Consider the following 21,876-nt stretch of genomic DNA (forward strand, 5'->3'; position numbering starts at 1 on the left):
ACGTTTTACAGAGACCGTGTCACTATCTACAATGCCAACAGCAGAGGCTGGCAACGGTTTTTCAGAAGTTGTAGAATGTGAACTATTACCATCTGTGTTTCTGTTTTTCTACCAGGAAGCTGTACGGTGAGATTGGAGAACAAAACCATGTACTGTATTGTCAGTGTCTTTGAGTTGACTGTCTGACTAGTACAACAACCACCATGTTCCATCTTCCCCATTTTCCAAATCAGACATTTTCCCAACCCTAGTGAAACCAGTCTATGACTTTCCGTATAATCAACTAATAAATGTATTCATCGCTTTTGAAGAATGTAACTTATCAATATTTTTATACACCGGTCTTACTCCTTATATTAAGCAATTTATAAGTTTCAAATGTATAAATCTGAAATAAACAGTTAGACATTGTTGGAAAATGTGATATAATTTGGCAAGAAAGTATGACTGCACTAACGTTATTGCCTTTGCATAAAGCACAACAAACTATTAGAATAATTAACAGTTTATATAGTATTTATGCCTCTATAAAACATTTTTTATATACTTTCAATGTAAAGTGTTAGCAGGCTAAATAAATAGGTCATACTTTTTAAATAAGAATCATCCATTGATATTTGACTGGTATCTTCCTGTATACAATGGCAATACTGTGTTACTGTAGTGCACACTACAACTAATTCTGAATGTGAGGTTTTATGGACATTTAGAAAATGGGAACATGACATTCTGACATCCTGGGGGGTGGAGCAAACAAGAGCTAAAGTAAAATGGCTATATTTTCACCATCTATGTCACTTTCATAAGAAATACAGATTAGTTTCCTGAAGAGATTACAGGCTAATCAATGTAAGGAATAATAAGGTAAAGATACACAATTCAATTTCATATTTTTGAAAGGGCCTATTCAAACATTTTTTATTCTTAGAAAGCATTACATGTCTGCCTACTGTATTGAAGAAATGGTGTCTTGATACTCAGAGGGAACAAAAATGGCAAATAAGATGATTCTGTCCCATGAAAGCTATATTCAGACAAATTCATAGCATTAGAATATGGGCAAATGAGCTACATTGTTCTTCTGAATATTTGAAAGTGTTTTATAAAAGTTAATAATGTAGTGAGAAGATACATACAGTGGCAAGAAAAAGTATGTGAACCCTTTGGAAATACCTGGACTTCTGCATAAATTGGTCATAAAATTTGATCTGATCTTCAGCTAGGTCACAACAATAGACAAAGTCTGCTTAAACTAATAACACACTAACAATTATACATTTTCATGTCTTTATTGAACACACCGTGTAAACATTCACAGTGCAGGGTGGGAAAAGTATGTGAACCCTTAGATTTAATAACTGGTTGACCATCCTTTGGCAGCAATAACCTCAACCAAACGGTCTTTGTAGTTGCGGATCAGACCTACAAAACAGTCAGGAGGAATTTTGGACCATCCCATTCTTGGGATGTCTGGTGTGAACTGCTCTCTTGAGGTCATGCCACAGAATCTCAATCGGGTTGAGGTCAGGACTCTGACTGGGCCACTCCAGAAGGCGTATTTTCTTCTGTTGACGCCATTCTGTTGTTGATTTACTTCTGTGTTTTGGGTCGTTGTCCTGTTGCATCACCCAACTTCTGTTGAGCTTCAATTGGCGGACCGATAGCCTAACATTCTCCTGCAAAATGTCTCAATACACTTGGGAATTCATTTTTCTGTCGATGATAATAAGCTGTCCAGGCCCTGAGGCAGCAAAGAAGCCCCAAACCATGATGCTCCCTCCACCATACTTTACAGTTGGGATGAGGTTTTGATGTTGGTGTTCTGTGCCTTTTTTTCTCCACAGTGTTGTGTGTTCCTTCCAAACAACTCAACTGTAGTTTCATCCGTCCAAGGAATATTTTGCCAGTAGAGATGTGGAACATCCAGGTGCACTTTTGCGAACTTCAGACGTGCAGCAACGTTTTTTTTGGACAGCAGTGGCTCCTTCTGTGGTGTCCTCCCATGAACACCATTCTTGTTTAGTGTTTAACATATCTTAGACTCATCAACAGAGATGTTAGCATGTTCCAGAGATTTCTGTAAGTCTTTAGCTGACACTCTAGGATTCTTCTTAACCTAGGGAGAGTAGCAACAGTGCTGAACTTTTTCCATTTATAGACAATTTGTCTTACCATGGACTGATGAACATCAAGGCTTTAAGAGATACTTTGGTAACCCTTTCAAGCTTTATGCAAGTCAACAATTCTTAATATTGGGTCTTCTGAGATCTCTTCTGTTAGAGGCATGGTTTACATCAGGCAATGCTTCTTGTGAATAGCAAACTCAAATTTTGTGAGTGTTTTTTATAGGGCAAGGCAGCTCTAACCAAAATCCATAATCTCGTCTCATTGATTGAACTCCAGGTTAGCTGACTCCTGACTCCAATTAGCTTTTGGATAAGTCATTAGCCTAGGGGTTCACATACTTTTTCCAACCTACGCTGTGAATGTTTAAATGAAGTATTCAATATAGACAAGAAAAATACAATATTGTGTGTTATTCGTTTAAACAATTTTAAATTCAGGTAATTCCAAAGGGTTCACATACTTTTTCTTGCCACTGTATCTACATTGAAATGTTCATCATCTGACAGAAATGTAATACAAAGACTGAAGAGGGTTTTTTTTATTCAGGGGGCCATTTTGCACAGGTTGAAACATGTAGGTAAATTAAGAAACTTGAGCTGCTCAGTTTGGCAACTTAAAAGATACTGATAATATCAGAGTAGTAATAACATTAGAAAAAAACACTGAGAGTCTTTATATTGGACACAAAAGTGCTCAGTTCTACAAACCTTCGAGAAGTAGCTTATCATTCGTTTTTGTGGGGAAGAGGTCAAGCAAGGCAGTGAAAAACCTTGGTCTCTCAAGAACCACTACAGGCCTTAGGTGCTGCAGCTGCTTAATGGCTAGGTCACCACAACCTGTAAGAGCCTTTTCTAAGATGATGTGTAAGTTCTGGACTGATGTGTATTCCCCTGTCCTGGGAAGAGGCTTAAGTGGGGAAGAATGAGCCCGCCTGCTACAGGTAGTAGTGATTCCCACCTGGCTGTTCTCCTTCACAGAACAGCTACGTCTGTAGGAATCCCACCACCGAGCTGACACCACAGGTGGATCAGGCCTGGGGTTGTTGCAGTGTGAAGCCCGGGGCCTCTCAGCATCCTTATCCTTGGAGTTCTCCTGTATGAACTTCAGGAAAGATGACTCGAATCCCATAGGTTTGTAAGTAGCCAGGTCAAATGTGCGAGGGGGGGGGCTTTGAGGCAAGGGGTCCTTTGAAATGGGAGGGTGCTCAGGGAGCTCGTTCTTACGTTTAAGTGGCTGGCGGGCTTGAGGGGAGGGCAAGGGCACAGAAATGTTTGTTGGTTTGCCACCATCTTTCCCTGAACTGTCCAAGAAGCTCTCATCAACACTGAATCTGAGGGAGGATGGGGGAGAGAGATCAAGAGCGGGTGGGTTTGAGGATCTTCGCCTTGGCCTCGCCTCTTGGCTGTGGCTGTTCTGAGTAGCAGAGTCCTCCGTGTGCCCACAAGGTTCTCCATAAAGCAAGTCATCTGCACCGACCAAAACATTCCTCTCAGCGGGTGGCTCCTCTTTGAACCCCAGTGGGTCATAGTCATCAAGTGTTTCTGCTTTGATGGAGTGCAGACTCATAGGCACAGATGGACCACCAGGGTTCTCTGGCTCTGCTTGATACTCCATCTTCAGAACTCCGTTAGGTGCCCTCGTCATATCAGGCCACACAGATAATACAGTATTCCTCTGTATCAGCTCCTCCAGTTGCTCTGCACTAAACACAAGCTTATCCTCATTCAATTTAAAAGCCCGATTGGTCAATTTGTGGCAATTCAAATAGTGACGTCGCATACTACGTATCAATTTGACTACAGAATCACAACCCTGCACCATGCATGGATACGCTTCACGTTGACAGCGATCTTGGCACATCTGCAAGGCCTCCTCATGGGAACGGAAGACCATATCTTCAAACTTGTGTTTTGATTTGGACTCTACAATACTTTGGTCAACATTCAACATCTCACCATCATCTTCATCATGCTCTTCACTAGTTTCTTCAGCCTTAACATCTTCGGGAGACTTTGGGCAGCGTCTCAGAGATTGCCTGAGAGGTAGTTTGGTTGCATCTTTTTGTGGCGTAGAGGATGGGAAGATAAACTTTTTTTGGCAACCAGTGACTGAAGTGTCGTGAGTATTCTGGAGACGCAATACAAGTGAATCATAGTAATTGAGGTGGCTAGAGAGTACATGTTTTTTCAGACTACTGCTTTGGGTGAACACTTGTGTACAGCCCTCATACTTGCAGTACATGGTCGCCTGGTAAGGATAACTCTTTCTGTGATGCTTTAGGCTACGGTTCACCTGGTAAGGATGCTCACTCTCCAAGTGACGCACCAAGCTACTGTTCAGGAGGTAAGAGGCATTACAGTTGGCGTAGCTGCACCTAAACTTCTGTAAAGCTGGGTCTTCTGAAAGCATGGAAGGATGTCCCATCACCTGTGAATGATGCTTCTTCTTGTGGCGATAAAGACTGTAGGTGTGACAGAAAAGCATCCCACAGTCCTTGTGCTTGCACATATAAATGCTGCCCCTGCCCCTTTGCATATCTCCATCCTCACTTTCCTCTTCAAAGTGATCCTGCACAGAAGATGGAGCGTGACTCCATTTCTTACTCTTGTCTCCAGACTTAGCAAATTGTACAATGTTTTGTCGCCTCCACATTATTTTCTTTTTTTGGTACTTCTGCTGCCAGGAAGGGTGTTGCCAGGTGAGGGTCTGAGACTTTTGTATGAGGGAGACTGTGGGCTTGGTGGGTTCTGGGGGTTTACCCTGAACCCACTTTTTAGACCAGCTCATTTTCTCCACAACTGCCTCGCTAAGTCTATGAGTCTGAAGATAATGAACCCTCAAGTCTGTCTTCTCTCTATGGCATTTGAAGCAGAGGTGGCACTTAAATGTCAGTGACTTGAGGATCTTCATTCCTTTCACCTTCTCCTCTGAGAAATGATGCTTGTTCATGTAGTGGCGCCTTAGGGTAGTGCTAATCACACATCTAAAATTGCAGCCATTATGCTCACATAAGTATGGTTTAGTAGAAGCTTGCAAAACATAAGGGCTGATCTGGTCTGACTCTAAGTGTTGCTCTGAGGGTAGACTGTGGGCTACTGATGGTTCAACGTTTGATGTCAATTTCCTCCTCTCACCAACAGCGGGTGGATCTCTCTTTTGCAATAACACAACTGGGGACCTGGTGCCAACACCCTGATGGCAGGATATATTTAATGTGGTGGACCCTGACATTGGGTGGAAGGGCTCACTAAATCCATTTGTAGAGTTGGAGGGAGTCAGACTAAGCTGGCTAAGCCCAATCAAAATCTCTCTCAAATGGTCATTATCATTGGCAAGGCATGATGGAGATGTTGTGGTGTTCTTAATAAGGGAAGGGCAAGCATTTCCCTGGCTTGATCCCTTCATTAGCAGACAAGCTGCATGTTCATTCTGGTCATCATTGTCCTGCTCTGTTTTGACCTTTAGACCTTTAGATTTCAAGCCCTTTCCTTTGTCAAGATTGAGTTCCTTATTCTCTGCCTTGAAATGCTCTCGATGAATACACCTCAGGTGCTTGCGAACATCTCTGGCTTTGGAGAAGGTCAATCCACACCTCTCAAAACCACAAGTGAACTTTTTTCCATCAAAGCACACAGCAACCGATGTCATTGTGCCTTTGGGCTCCTTGCAGCTCGACACATGTGACGCACTGCATGTATAGGAAGTAGCATCGTTTCCCCCACTGACTACCTCCTCCAGTACAGTCTTTGTTTCACAATACTTTTTGGGGCTGGCTATGTCCTCAGTTATGGAATCAAGATGTTTTATTTTGGCCTTCCTCTGTGCCTCAAAGTCTTCCTCGGAGAAGGTAATGCCGTGTGTGGCTAAATGCCTGCTGAATTCTTTTTTAGAAAAGTAGAACTTTTTGCATTCAAGGCTTGTGCAGCTGTATGCAGCATCACGAAAGTGCTGTGCTTCATGGTGGTATACCTGCCCCAAGTCAGAGAAAGAAAGACTACATCCTTTGAGCTCACACTGGTAGCTAAGTTGATTGCCATGGCTATGCTTATGTGCAACAAGCTTATTGGAGGTGCTGAAACGAGCACCACAACCTGTGACCATACAAATGTAAGGCAAGTCACCGTAGTGCAAACGCTGATGTCTTCGGTGGTGATAGGCAGACATGAAGTGGCGCCGGCAGTAAGTGCACTTTTCCCTACGGTCTTTCATTTCAAAATAATGTTTCACGTTCTGGTCCCCGACGTGGTGTTCTGATTTTAAATGCACACCCAAGTACTTGGAATGCTTAAAAGTCTTTGTACAGTGAGTGGCAGGGCATGTATATATGTCATGATTCCGCAATTCAAAATGAAAGTTAATGTAATCAAATGTGACGTTATCTTCATGTCCAGGGTTCCTGGGGGCAGATGAAGCTCGTTCTAAAATGTGCTCCAAAACATCAGGATCACGTGTGGATTGGTAGTACAGCATTAAGGATGGATCAAGAGCAATCTCAACAGTCTCCAAGTCATCCTCCTCCATTTCTTTATCCCAATCAATCCTCTTTTTGTCCTTTTTCTTTTGCCGAGTGCTTCTGGGTAGCATTCGAATGTGTAGTTTAGTATGTGGGATAAAATATTTTCTGCTCTTAAACGTCTTCAGGCAGACAGGGCAGGTGAAAACACCGTTTTTTTCATGCCTCTTAGAGTGAAGAAGGATTCGCGTTTCAGTAACACTTTTCTTACAAATCTTGCAGAAGAACTTGTATTTCTTCTGAAGTGAGCCCTGTTCAGCATCTGGCTTCAAAAGTGGTTTACTGTCCCTCTCATTTCCCTCATCTTTATTATGACCATCAATGCCAACAATTGTCCCATTTAAGTATTCTCTTGGCATATCAACAAACCCCCTCTCCACCTCCTCCTTTACATCCTGCCCAAGACTAATCTCCTGCCCCCCCTCATCCTCATCTTCCTCTGGCTCAAGCCCCAGCAGCCTGATGCACTGATGCTTGAGTGTTTTCCAGTCCCAGAACTCAGGGTCGAAAGGCCAGTGGGCTTTAAGTGCCAGGAGCAGTTCACACCGCAGAGAGTTGGGGATGATGGCATTTTCCTGGTCATACTTCTGATCGGTCCGCAGAGAGAGCTCTTCAAGGGAGCTGAAGGCCACATGAGAGAGGCCTAAAAGAAACTCTGTCAGCTGGCAAGCACGCAACACCTCAAGATCGTCTGGTAGGAGGCAGGCTACAGTCTTGCACACAGAAATCCTTGTCTCTGTGTCCTCTTGGTCTGGGAGCTGTAGTGCTTTAACACATAACTCCACAGACGAAGCTAGACCTAGCACCTCTGCCTGTAGAAGAAATGGGGGAAATCAGTGGCCTACAAATGTAGATTTCTTTTCAAAACGAATATTTCACTAAAATAACTATTCAAAACTGCTTAACAATTTATTGCAAAATCAGAGGGAGAAAAAGCGGTATTTTTCTACCTCTGTCCGAATGACGTGCACAAGGAAGAGCAGATGGTAAACGGTCTTAGCAATGGCACCTAGCTGCAGGCAACGCTCCAGCAGTGATTCCAAAGATGGGTCAATCCTTCTCTGCAGCTTACTCCACAACAGTGTGAGCTCCCTAAAAATGAACCGCATAGAGAAATATACATGAGAAAGACCCCAAAACTACATATCAGCCCAGAACTAAAATTGGAATAAAAGATTATTCAGGGTCCCTCTGCAAATAAGATCATTCATGTGCATAACATACATTCACTTCAATTTATCCATATGCTTCCCAAGATTTGACATTGACTACTAAAAACACACCAGGAGCAGTACAGGCTTTGTTGCTGCAGCTGTTGAGTTAGGAAGGTGGTACACAGGATGAAGGCTGTGTTTTCCTCCCCCTCTGTCTCCAAACTGCATGTAATATCCAGCACATCCTTACAGTCCAGTCTAGATATCTGTGGGATAAATAATAAAGGCCAAATCATGCAAAGAACTACAGTTTTGTGGACCATATCACTTACATCTCAAGGGCGAATGAGTTCATACTCTACTTGTGAAGATTGCCCAACACACAACTGTCAGATTCACTATGCCATCACATTTTCTTTCATAACAGCTTTCTCTGAACGCTATTTAAATAGCAGTATAAATAACAGAACTGAGCTGAGCTAAAAGACAAATGATGCTGTTCTCACAACAACACACTGACAGACCTCCATGATGGCCTCCTCCCCGGGCAGCAGGTGGCAGAGGAGAGAGACGTAGGTCTGCCGGAAGGTGGTTTGGTTGGAGACAAGGTGGCATTCGGCACAGGACTTAGCCAGCACAACAGCCTTCGCCACCTCCCCCACTTTCTCCAGGTGTTTGACCCGCATCTCCATGAAGCCCTCCCCCTCCAAGGCGATGTACGCCTCAACTGAAGGAGAAGGACAGAGCAGCAGTAGCTGGATGACTAATACCAATACTTCAAAATCACAAGATTCGCCTTATTAGTCACTGCTGCTTCTTTGTGCATCATTACCATGTCAATGCAGTAAGGTGGTGATACTGACCTTCCTCTATGTTTGTGGGGCGACCGGTGAGAAGGGCGCTTAGGACAGGGTTACTCCACGCTCCCCCCTCTCCTGTGATCTGGAGCAAGGCTTGCAGGTCTGTGCTCCCATACTCCAACAAGGCATCATGGGCCACCTGCAAAACCCGTGAGAACACACACAAAGAAAGGGTTTGGGCCACAAATGTCCCTTAAGGTAAGAGATGGCATGGTAAAGTTGTTAATGAGGGACAGCCCTCATATCAAGAATTGGATTGGATATAAAATCACTTCCTCCACTTCTCTCAATTCCCCTGCTAATGTGCTCTCATGCTTTCTCAACACATTTACTTTTTATCAAACAGACCCCATCCTTTACCTGAACAGAACGGTAAAATTGAACCCAGGCCTCATAAGGGATTTCATTTTCAGGCACAGATAGCAACAGTTCAAAACAGCTCCTGAAAGCAAAATAACAAAGACACAATGAGGGACAAGTGACAACTTGTGAAACTTCATGACACAATGTTATCGATTTCTAACATTCAACATTCAAAAAAATTAAGAAGACATGTCTAAAAAAAGGCGATGTATTGCAGCACACAGCAGAAAGTGTGGTGGTACTGCTCAGGTTTTCAAAAAAAAATGATGTTGGTACAACCATAACAGTTTCAAACACATTATTACTCTTTGAGTTGACTCACAATGCTAGTCTCTTTAACACGAGGGCCACATTATCAGAGTCTGCGGTGAGGTGTGGCCTTGCAGCAGCAAAGCAGTTGATGGACAGGCAGTAGACCTCCAGAAGGGGAAGACCATGCTCCACAGAATTCCTGCTCCCAGCATAGTGCATCAGTGCCTGCAAAGACAGTCATGGAGGAAAGAGGTAAAAAATAAATAAAACACTTCCAATGACAAACAGGCAGCTGGGTTAGTTATAAGAAAATCAACATAACGACTTAGCCAACAGCAACAGCTAGCTTTAACACCCAATTACCTTCCAATTAATGGTTCAGCAGCCATACTGAACCCAGTTTAGGGTTATCTTTTTTGTTACAATGGTCTCACAATCTTGCCAAAATAGAGGAAACAGCATAGCAAACTCTGATACTACAATTTATGTAGAAAACAAAAAACAGTCTTAATTTCCGAATTATGTCAGAGAGGAAGAGGCGAGGCAAAGAGGATTAACCAAAATCGCGACAATACAGCGATAAGCATTTTGGGTGAACACTTGTGGAAAAACTAACAGGTCTGTGAGAGCCGGAATTCTTACTGGTTGGTAGGTGATCAAATACTTATGTCATGCAATAAAATGCAAATTAATTACTTAAAAATCATATAATGTGATTTTCTGGATTTTTGTTTTAGATTCCTTCTCTCACAGTTGAAGTGTACCTATGACAAAAATGACAGACCTCTACATGCTTTGTAAGTAGGAAAACCTGCAAAATCGGCAGTGTATCAAATACTTGTTCTCCCCACTGTATATCTTTTTTTCACCTTTATTTAACCAGGTAGGCCAGTTGAGAACAAGTTCTCATTTACAACTGCGACCTGGCCAAGATAAAGCAAAGCAGTGCGACACAAACAACACAAGAGTTACACATGGGATAAACAAATGTACAGTCAATAACACAATAGGAAAATCTATATAGTGTGTATAAATGTAGATCTATAACAGATCATCTATATACAGTGTGTGCAAATGTAAATCTATATAATAGATCATCTTTGATTATGTATACTTGCGTATGGCATTTAACACAAATGTACACATCAACTTTGCTTTATTATGTTAGTGTTAAAAAAATGTGGTTGAACCACATCAACTAGCTAGAAGGCATGTTTTTGTAGAGTGTGATAGGGTCAAATTAGCTTGTTACAGCAACTCGATTTTGAAACAAGACCGGCTGTAGCTAGCGAGTTGTAATAAATAACGTTTAGCTAATAAATGCACTAGCTGTGGCCAAGGTAGCTGCTTTTAGCAATGCTAGCATTTACACACTAGCGTTGCTAGGAATTAGGCCTAGCCTGCAAAAAAACAGAATTGTCCACCGGAAGCCATACTTAGATATTTACTCTGCCGATTGTCCATAGGGTTGGTCGTTATGCAGGGAGGAAATTGAGAAAAAGGGTGGGTGTGTTGTAGACCCAGTTCCTCTCCACTTACCTCATGTCAAAATAAAAGTCCAGCATGGGTGCCATTCCTGTACAAAAAAAGCTAGAAATTGTGGGAGACCTCTATTTTCACATGAGGTAAGCAGAGAGGAACTGACCTAGTCTACAGACCGACATTTGGAAATTCTGTTTAATTATACGTTCTGTATTTTTTCTCAAATTCCCCCCTGCATAAGGACTAAGTCTACAGACAATCGACAGAGTAAGTTAAAAATGTACGTTTTTTTTGCAAGCTAATTCCCGGCAAGGCTAGTGTGTAAATACTAGCATTGCGAAAAGCAGCTATGCCTAGGGTGTAGTGATGTGCGGGTTGACTCATAACGCAAATATTGTGTGGATGAAGGGCGGGTGGGTGGCGGGTAGAATAAAGAGAAAACAGTACCTTAAAAAAAGGTATAATTATTGTGCAATTTATATCTAAAGGCTGCAGTTATTATTATTATTTTATTTTTTAAAGCTATGTGGCATTAGTGTGCAAGCCTAAGCTTTAGGGCTTAACTGTACGCGTGCCAAATTGCCTACACGGTAATCGGCAATTACTTTTGGGAGCGGGCATATAAGGTTTGTCATCCATAGAGCCAAAAAGCTGCGAAATGGAGAGATGAAGATAAAGAGAAGGACATAAAAGTAATGTTTGGGAAAGATTTGGTGAAGTGGTAAAAGAGGATAGTACCAGTGTCGGCTATGTTGTGTGTGATGATTGTGAGGTGCTATACATATTAGAGGTCGACCGATTATGATTTTTCAACGCCGATACCGATTATTGAAGGACCAAAAAAGCCGATACCGATTAATCGGCCGATTTTTGAAATGTGTTTGTAATAATGACAATTACAACAATACTGAATGAACACTTATTTTAACTTAATATAATACATCAATAAAATCAATTTAGCCTCAAATAAATAATGAAACATGTTCAATTTGGTTTAAATAATGCAAAACAAAGTGTTGGAGAAGAAAGTAAAAGTGCAATATGTGCCATGTAAGAAAGCTAACGTTTAAGTTCCTTGCTTAGAACATGAGAACATATGAAAGCTGGTGGTTCCTTTTAACATGAGTCTTCAATATTCCCAGATAAGAAGTTTTAGGTTGTAGTTATTATAGGAATTACAGGACTATTTCTCTCTATACGATTTGTATTTCATATCCTTTGACTATTGGATGTCTTTATAGGCACTTTTGTATTGCCAGTGTAACAGTATAGCTTCCGTCCCTCTCCTCGCTCCTACCTGGGCTCGAACCAGGAACACATCGACAACAGCCACCCTCGAAGCAGCGTTACCCATGCAGAGCAAGGGGAACAATACTCCCAAGTCTCAGAGCGAGTGATGTTGAAACGCTATTAGCGCGCACCCCGCTAACTAGCTAGCCATTTCACATCGGTTACACCAGCCTAATCTCGGGAGTTGATAGGCTTGAAGTCATAAACAGCGCAACGCTTGAAGCATTGCGAAGAGCTGCTGGCAAAACGCACGAAAGTGCTGTTGAATGAATGCTTACGAGCCTGCTGCTGCCTACCACCGCTCAGTCAGACTGCTCTATCAAATCATAGACTTAATTATAACATAATAACACACAGAAATACGAGCCTTAGGTCATTAATACGGTCGAATCCGGAAACTATCATCTCGAAAAAGGGAAAACATTTATTCTTTCAGTGAAATACGGAACCGTTCCGTATTTTATCTAACGGGTGGCATCCATAAGTCTAAATATTCCTGTTACATTGCACAACCTTCAATGTTATMTCATAATTACGTAAAATTCTGGCAAATTAGTTCGCAACGAGCCAGGCGGCCCAAACTGTTGCATATACCCTGACTTTGCGTGCAATGAACGCAAGAGAAGTGACACAATTTCACCTGGTTAATATTGCCTGCTAACCTGGATTTKTTTTAGCTAAATATGCAGGTTWAAAAAWATATARTTCTGTGTATTGATTTTAAGAAAGGCATTGATGTTTATGGTTAGGTACAGTRGTGCAACYWTTGTGCTTGTTTCGCAAATGCGCTTTTGTTAAATCATCCCCCGTTTGGCGAAGTTGGCTGTCTTTGTTAGGAAGAAATAGTCTTCACACAGTTCGCAACGAGCCAGGCGGCCCAAACTGCTGCATATACCCTGACTCTGTTGCAAGAAGTGACAAAGAAATTCATGTTAGCAGGCAATATTAACGAAATATGCAGGTTTAAAAATATATACTTGTGTATTGATTTTAAGAAAGGCATTGATGTTTATGGTTAGGTACACGTTGGAGCAACTATAGTCCTGTTTCGCGAATGCGCACCGCATCGATTATATGCAACGCAGGACACGTTAGATAAACTAGTAATATCATCAACCATGTGTAGTTAACTAGTGATTATGATTGATTTGATTGATTGTTTTTTATAAGATAAGTTTAATGCTAGCTAGCAACTTACCTTGGCTTCTTACTGCATTCGCATAACAGGCAGGCTCCTCGTGGAGTGCAATGTAAAGCAGGTGGTTAGAGCGTTGTACTAGTTAACCGTAAGGTTGCAAGATTGAATCCCCGAGCTGACAAGGTAAAAATCTGTCTTTCTGCCCCTGAACAAGGCAGTTAACCCACCGTTCCTAGGCCGTCATTGAAAATAAGAATGTGTTCTTAACTGACTTGCCAAGTTAAATAAAGGTGTAAAAAAAATATATATATATAATAATAATAATCGTCTAAATCGGTGTCCAAAAATACCTATTTCCGATTGTTATGAAAACTTGACATCGGCCATTCCGATTAATCGGTCGACCTCTAATACAAATTTGACAGTCACAAGACGGGGACTTAAAATAAGCCTATGGCACGTCAGAGGAACTATTCAGATGGGTTTAATGGAAACTGAACAGTGACTGTAGGTCAATAACCTCTCACATAGCCTTAATATTAACTACTGCAGAATTTAGCATTTCTTGCAGTAAAATGATACACCAAATGTAAGCTGAATTTTGACTTGGGAACAGGAGTGGAGTTATATGACGCATGCGCAGTTAGATACCATCTGTAGAGGTGCTATCTTTATTAGCATCATAAAAATTGATAGTATTTCAACCACATAAAATATGCATCCAAGCTGAACTGAAATCTTATCATAAACGTTGGGTCGTTTTCACAGCTGTCGTGGAAGAATGAGAGAAGGTGATACTCGCGACTGGTGACTTGCAGGCGCCGAGGCCCAGCGTGATGACTCAATCACGATTTATGACATTGTTTGGATGGCTGACCATCTGTGGACTATCACAGGGGTCAAACACACCTTATCCGTGTCTTTCTCCGGGGAGGCACGTTCCCACAAAATCCTGTGAGCGCAAACACCGTTGGAGGAGTGAAATCCTGGCCTCCACAATCCCCCAACCTCAACCAAATTGAGATGGTTTGGGATGAGTCAGACTGCAGAGTGAAGGAAAAGCAGCCAACAAGTGCTCAGCATATGTGGGAACTCCTTCAATACTGTTGGAAAAGCATTCCAGGTGAAGCTGGTTGAGAGAATGCCGAGTGTGCAAAGCTGTCATCAAGGCAAAGGGTGGCTATTTGAAGAATCTCAAATATATTTAGATTTGTTTCACTTTTTGGTTACTACATTATTCCATGTGTTATTTCATAGTTTTGATGTCTTCACTATTATTCTACAATGTAGAAAATAGTAAAAATAAAGAAAAACCCTTGAGTAGGTGTTCTAAAACTTTTGACCGGTAGTGTATGTGCATATCATTGTGTGAGCAGATGATGGAGTGAGTGTTAGTATGCGTGTTGGAGTATCAGAGTTCCACTCCAGCCATTACCACGAGCCCGTCTTCCCCAATTAAGGTACCACCAACCTCCTGTGGTGCATAGTGTGCAATAAGAATAAAATACAGAGGCCAACTCAGTCTGTGTAGGCATTTCGTTAGCTATTTAGCAGTCTTATGGCATGGGGATAGAAGCTGTTCAGGAGCCTGTTGGTGTCAGACTTGATGCACCGGTAGCGCTTGCTGTGCGGAAGCAGAAAGAACAGTCTATGGCTTGGGTGGTTAGAGTCTAACCATTTTCCAGGCCTTCCTTTCACACCGCATGATAGGTCCTGGATGGCAGGGAGCTCGGCATCAGTGATGTATTGGGCTGTGCGCTCCACCCTCTGTAGCGCCATAAGATTGAGGGCGGTGCTATTTCCATACCGAGCGGTGACGCAACCAGCCAATATGCTCTCAATGGTACAGCTGTAGAACTGAGGATTTGAGGGCCTATGCCAAACCTTTTCAACCTCCTGAGGGGGAAAAGGTGCTGTCGTGTCTTCTTTATGACTGTGGAGCATTTTAAGTTCTTAGTGATTTGGACACCGAGGAACTTGAAGCTCTCGACCCGCTCCACTGCAGCCCCATTGATGTGGATGGGGGTGTGATCACTCCCCCTTTCCTGTAGTTTACAATCAGCTCCTTGGTCTTACTGACGTTGAGGGAGAGGTTGTTGTTCAGGCCCCACACTCTCAAGTCACTGACCTCCTCCCTGTAGGCTGTCTCATCGTCGCCGGTGATCAAGCCTAGCACCGGCGTGTCGTCTGCAAACTTGATGATGGCGTTTGAGTCGTGCGTGGCCACGGAGTCGTGGGTAAACAGGGAGTCACAGGAGCAGACTAAGCACACACCCCTGTGGGGCCCCGTGTTGAAGTTCAGCGTGTTGGAGGTGATGTTGCCTACCATCACCACCTGGGGTTGGCCCGTCAGGAAGTCTAGGATCCAGTTGCAGATGGAGGTGTTCAGTCCCAGGGTCATAAGCTTGGTGACGAGCTTGGAGGGACAATAGTGTTGAACGCTGAGCTGTAGTCAAAGAACAACATTCTCACATAGGTATTCCTCTTATCTAGGTTGGTGAGGACAGTGTGGAGTGCAATTGAGATTGCGCTATCTATATCTATATCTATATGTGACGATGGAATTCATGTGTGCCATAACCAGCCTCTCAAAGCACTACATGCTACAGGGCGGTAGTCATTGTGGCATGAAGTCAGAGTTCTTGGGAACAGGAATGAATGTGGTTATCTTAACACATGTGGGGATTACAGACTGGGACAAGGAGAGGTTGAAAATTACAATGAATAAATCTGCCAGCATTATTTTGGTGGATTTTGTGGTTTCAAGCTAGTGAGTTGAACATTCTTCATCAAGAACATGGGGCAACATTTTATTATTGACAATGAAAGAGGTGGGAATGTTGTTCCCTTGTCATATACAGTGGCAAGAAAAAGTATGTGAACCCTTTGGAATTACCTGGACTTCTGCATAAATTGGTCATAAAACTTGACCTGATCTTCATCTAAGTCACAACAATAGACAAACACAGTCTGCTTAAATTAATAACACACAAAGAATTATACGTTTTCATGTCTTTATTGAACACACTGTGTAAACATTCACAGTGCAGGGTGGAAAAAGTATGTGAACCCTTGTTTTAATAACTGGTTGACCCTCCTTTGGCAGCAATAACCTCAACCAAACGTTTTCTGTAGTTGCGGATCAGACCTACTCAACAGTCAGGAGTAATTTTGGACCATTCCTCTTTCCAAAACTGTTTCAGTTCAGCAATATTCTTGGGATGCCTGGTGTGAATCGCTCTCTTGTGATCATCGGGTTGAGGTCAGGACTCTGACTGGGCCACTCCAGAAGGCATATTTTCTTCTGTTGAAGCCATTCTGTTGTTGATTTACTTCTGTGTTTTGGGTCATTGTCCTGTTGCATCACCCAACTTCTGTTGAGCTTCAATTGGCGGACAGATATCCTTACATTCTCCTGCAAAGTGTCTTGATAAACTTGGGAATTCATTTTTCCATTGATGATAGCAAGCTGTCCAGGCCCTGAGGCAGAAAAGCAGCTCCAAAGCATGATGCTCCCTCCACCATACTTTACAGTTGGGAGGTTTTGATGTTGGTGTGTTGTGCCTTTTTTTCTCCACACAGTGTTGTGTGTTCCTTCCAAACATCTCAACTGTAGTTTCATCTGTCCAAGGAATATTTTGCCAGTAGCGCTGTGGAACATGCAGATGCTCTTTTGCGAACTTTGGACAGCAATGGCTTCTTCCGTGGTGTCCTCCCATGAACACCATTCTTGTTTCGTGTTTTACGTATAGTAGACTAGTCAACAGAGATGTTAGCATGTTCCAGAGATTTCTGTAAGTCTTTAGCTGACACTCTAGGATTATTTTAACCTAGGGAGAGTAGCAACTGTGCTGAACTTTCTCCATGTATAGACAATTTGTCTTACCATGGACTGATGAACATCAAGGCTTTAAGAGATACTTTGGTAACCCTTTCAAGCTTTATGCAAGTCAACAATTCTTAATATTGGGTCTTCTGAGATCTCTTCTGTTAGAGGCATGGTTTACATCAGGCAATGCTTCTTGTGAATAGCAAACTCAAGTTTTGTGAGTGTTTTTTATAGGGCAGGGCAGCTCTAACCAACATCTCCAATCTCGTCTCAATGACTGTACTCCAGATTAGCTGACTCCAATTAGCTTTTGGAGAAATCATTAGCCTAGGGGTTCACATACTTTTTCCAACCTACACTGTGAATGTTTAAATTATGTATTCAATATAGACAAGAAAAATACATTAATTTGTGTGTTATTAGTTTAAGCAGACTGGGTTTGTCTGTTGTTGTGACTTAGATGAAGATCAGCTCTAATTATATGACCAATTTATGCAGAAATCCAGATAATTCCAAAGGGTTCACATACTTTTTCTTGCCACTGTAATTGCTACATTTACTATCAATAGATCATTAAAAATAGTTTTCCAGATTGTATTTTGGCAAGTATTTTTTGCGATGTGAATATTGGGTCGCTACTGAGACAACCTGGTTCAGTTTGGGTCCCAAGGCAAAACCAGTTGAGAACAACTGGTCTACGGCACACTTGCATGCAGTGTCTCAATAGGATCGAATCCGACCTACTGCCGGCCCCTTCTTTCTCCACTGTCATCCCCGCTCTCGATCTGTTCAATAAAGTCTGAAAAGATCTTCAAAATATACTTAATTTTTTTTTTTTTTTAAATAACGATAAATGCACTAGCTAGGAAAGCTATTTATTTCCTGGCTACCCGTACACATCGCTCCGGCCAACTGACGTTTCTTCTCCACAATGAGTCTGGATTTGCCTCCCTCCCCAACGTTTTCTAGAATGCGAACACATTCTGACCGTTCTGATTGGTCAGAGAAACTGATGGGTTGGGCCAGAGCCGGCCTACAAGATATCGTTATCAATTTTGATACTCTGATTGGTTAAAGACTAGTCAATTGCTGATTCATTTGTTTTGTACAACGCTCCTTATTTTGAAGTCACACAAACAACATCTAGGGTAGTGTTGTCACAATACCAAATTGTTGACTTTGATACCGATACGAGGTTTAGTATCACAATACTCGAAAAAAGGCATATTAGCCAAAGTGACAGAATGGCACTTGATCCAGACAGATCTTTTATTATTATACAACCATACAATCAATTTGACAGATTTTTTTAACCACTAACTACATATCATAATGGTAAATCTCTCATCTACTGATAAACTGGGTAAATCAAGATGTTGCTTAGGCCTATTCCCAATAGGTAAATGCAGTGTGTGCACGGATTGAGTTTTTGAGCTTGTTTAGGCTGATTTCATAGGGCTACAGATTTAAAAAAACGATCCGTTTCCCTTCCATTTTGGGACTTATTTTATTGTACTGATCAACACTATTGCATAGAAGAAGCAATCTCCTCTTTTATAAAAGTGTGCTGTCTCTTTAAGACTAATGATATCACTCACACACACATTCAGTACAGGATGGAGCAAATATGATCTTGACTGGGAGAGATGTGAGGTGGGGGAGACGAAGTCAATTAATAAAGCTTTTGGTGACAATCAGCTCTGAAATCACCAATATCTTGTGTTACGTTTTACATAAACAATGTAATAGGGTAGTGAAATGATGTTAGCTGTAAACTAGCAAGGAAAGTTAACCCACAAAGCAGGAAGCTACTGGTATCTTCTTTGCATTGTACAACGTGTTCTAGTCTGTATAGGACATTGTTTTGCGAACAGTAATTAACAGTTTCAACATTTCTACATGCCGCGTTGCATTATTCAAGTGTGTTAACTGCTGTGCAGCATAAGTGGTGATGCAGCCCAGACTCTCAGTGATTGCAGTGGTTTCTCAGGATAGGCTAGAGCTAGCAATGAGTAAGTGGAGCAGGCACGGTGCTCTTGTGCTATAAGGGGACATCGGCTTCGCTGAGAGAGACTTGATCCTCTCTCAATCAGTAGACGACATGAGACATTTGAAAGTAGTACCAAAAGTAATACATATGAGAAAAAAAAAGTACCTAAGTTTCAGTATACCATGCAATACTAATGTAGGGTGGCATTTTCAGACAATGTATGTAGCGATCGATAGAGCAGCAGAATTACATTCAGGGTGAGTCGTCAGACAAAGCTAATTGATAAGTAATGAAGAACTCTTGCCCTGAAGGCCGGTCATAATTATGCTAAACCCTGCCTATTTCTACCATTTATCTTCCTAAAACCTGATTTTAAACCTAACCTAACCACACCAATAACCTTAAACTAAGACTAACAATCAAATGGTTGTTTTCATGAATTTTTACAATAGACAATTTTGACTGACTGTTGTAGTAACTAGTGACAACCCTGCAGGCCTATTCACATGCATGCAAGCAAGTGCCTGATTTCCAGCTAGCCCTGATAAACAAAACGTGATGCCATCCAGCCCAGTTCAGCTTTTACTGTAAACATTTAAAATGTTGCAAAGAGCACCAAGATAAACTAGCTACTAGTTTGTATGTACTGGATTTAGCAACTAAAATATTTTTGCAAGCCTTATTGTCATCCTGGAGCACTGACTGTCTCCCTCTCTGACTAGCCCTTGATCATGACTAAGTTCCAATGCATTACACATAATAGGCTGACCACACGTTGCAAAATCATTTTAGAAATCTATGTTATTCAATAATTGCGCCAACGAGCGTCTGCGTTGCCACGGGCTAAAATATAAGTAATTCCTATTTCTGAAGCAGATCGCGCTGCAAGTCCTGCCTCTCCCATTCCTCATTGGTTTATAGAAGCAGGTACCCACGTGCCATCTCCTCATTGGTTATACCCACATGGGTGATTGAAAGACGAACTGTTGCCGTGGTAATACTATGAAAGTGTAGATGCCAATCACCATATAAGTTAAACATAAAAAAGCCTGGAAGGAGGAGAGATGACTAGAAACGATTCGGTTGACCGTTTTTATGTGTGGATTAATTGTCAGAGTAGAGGACCTTGTGCATTTCAGGTAAAATAACAACCTAATGTTTATATACCAGGGCAAATTAGCTAGCAACAGCAAGCTAGCTAAATTGCCATACATGTTTAATGCTTTTCGACCTGTCCCCAAATTAATGTCATTGGTTCAGAGTTTGTTTAGATATTTTAACCTGCGTGTTGTGATCACGTTTGGTGGTGGGGGGGGGGGGGGGGGGAAATGTATGCACGATGGCGCACGCGCGTAGCCGGTTTGGGTTCCGTGTAAGTCATTGTTCAGAGCGCAACTCTCTGCCTGAACATTAACACGCATCGCTTGCCGTATGGTTTTGGAAACATTAAGGACCTTATCTTTCATATGTAAACAAAAGGTTAAATTGATACAGACCTTTATCGGGTTAGGGTTCCCAAATGGCCATATTTCAATGTAACAGCGGTTGTTTGTTTCCGAAAACAAATTTAGATAGTTAATTAGCACAGGTATGTAAACGGAAGACAGAAATAACAAACGTGTTCACTGAAAAATACTGTAGGCTGCAACTGTATCAAAACAGTGTACAGTAAGTGTCTTTTGCCTTTGTGAAATACTTTTGATGTGATATGAAAGTAGAGGGATTTATGTTTATAGAACTGTACTGGAATTGATAACCGTTTCACGTTTAGATGGAGCATTTATTTAGTTGTTTTGGCTTCCAGAACATAAGGTCCTTGGACTAAGGTGTAACGTTAGGCTCCTTTAGTCCAACACTGGGCTACTGTACCTCAAGCTTGTAGAACAACCATGTCAACGTGTTAACTAGCTGGCTAGAGTTAGAACCACTGACGATAGCATGTTGTCTTTTGCACATTAGAGGCATGTAATACAGCTGTGTTATACTTTGCGTTGATTGCTTATAGTCGTGCATTAATGTAGATTGTTCGCTTATCCTGGTAAATTGTCTAGCTAGTTAGCAGCTAAAGGCCATATTGGCGCATACAGCCAACATCGTTCCTTTTCCTTTCAGTTTTGCGTGCACTCTAGCTACCTGGCAGAAGTTGTCGCAATATTCGGTGGAAGATATTTCCGAAATGTCTTGTTGCCAGAGCGTTGCTTCCAGCGCTCTCAAGGTAGTCAGCAAGCCTTCCATGGCGACGAAAGCGTCCTCGGCAGTGTTAGACAGCCGATTACTCCAGTCGGGTGCTGGTTCAACATAACTATCCGCCATCCTCACTCCCCGCCACCGCGCGTATGCAGCCTGTCATGTGATCGGCGTGCACTCACCACTGCTCCAGGTAGTGAAATTTGGTTGCGCCAAAGATTATGGTAACTATACCTTTCATCTGTTGTTCCACCATATTTTTTTTGCATAGGAATTTAATTTATTGTAAACGACTATATATTCTAGACAGGTTCAATCACATACTGCTGAAAAAAATAACCCCAAATAGTCCACTCCCAGAGACGCTGCAATTCTACACAATTAGAATATATTCGTGTCAAAGCCTGCTGTACTACAGGTAGATAACATAAATCTATATTTCAACCTTTATTTAACTAGGCAAGTCGGTTAAGAATAAATTCTTATTTTCAATGACGGCCAAACTCGGACGACGCTGGGCCAATTGTGCGCCGCCTTATGGGACTCCCAATCATGGCCGGATGTGATACAGCCTGGATTCGAACTTGGGACTGTAGTAACGCCTCTTGCCCTGAGATGCAGTGCCCTAGACCGCTGCGCCACTCGGGAGCCCAGAAATAAACTATTTATCCTTCAAATCAAATTTTATTGG

At 42.0% G+C, this 21,876-nt stretch overlaps 1 protein-coding gene across 1 annotated transcript; it reads right to left on the reverse strand.

Annotated features, from left to right (window-relative positions):
• Positions 1 to 526: 526 nt before the first annotated feature.
• On the reverse strand, positions 527 to 21,367 carry LOC112068090 (zinc finger protein Rlf-like). Its single transcript, XM_024135111.2, has 8 exons — positions 21,132 to 21,367; positions 9,340 to 9,494; positions 9,015 to 9,096; positions 8,658 to 8,793; positions 8,319 to 8,521; positions 7,924 to 8,060; positions 7,591 to 7,732; positions 527 to 7,452 (listed from the first exon to the last, which is right to left on the reverse strand). Exons 1-8 carry the CDS (start codon positions 21,309 to 21,311, stop codon positions 2,827 to 2,829), a joined length of 5,661 nt encoding a protein of 1,886 aa, XP_023990879.1. The 5' UTR covers positions 21,312 to 21,367; the 3' UTR covers positions 527 to 2,826.
• Between the last annotated feature and the right edge of the window lie 509 nt (positions 21,368 to 21,876).

The sequence above is a fragment of the Salvelinus sp. IW2-2015 genome, unplaced genomic scaffold (assembly GCF_002910315.2).
Source record: "Salvelinus sp. IW2-2015 unplaced genomic scaffold, ASM291031v2 Un_scaffold83, whole genome shotgun sequence".
Lineage (NCBI taxonomy): Eukaryota > Metazoa > Chordata > Actinopteri > Salmoniformes > Salmonidae > Salvelinus > Salvelinus sp. IW2-2015.

Bases quoted from the DNA above. Each gene is read 5' to 3' on its own strand.
- LOC112068090 (XM_024135111.2), bottom strand. From the start codon at position 21,311: ATGGCGGATAGTTATGTTGAACCAGCACCCGACTGGAGTAATCGGCTG. The intron at 8,794-9,014 runs GTAAAGGATGGG...CGGGTTTTGCAG, and splicing joins AATTTTACCGTTCTGTTCAG to GTGGCCCATGATGCCTTGTT. The intron at 7,733-7,923 runs GTGTGTTTTTAG...GTTCATTTTTAG, and splicing joins CAAAGCCTGTACTGCTCCTG to GGAGCTCACACTGTTGTGGA.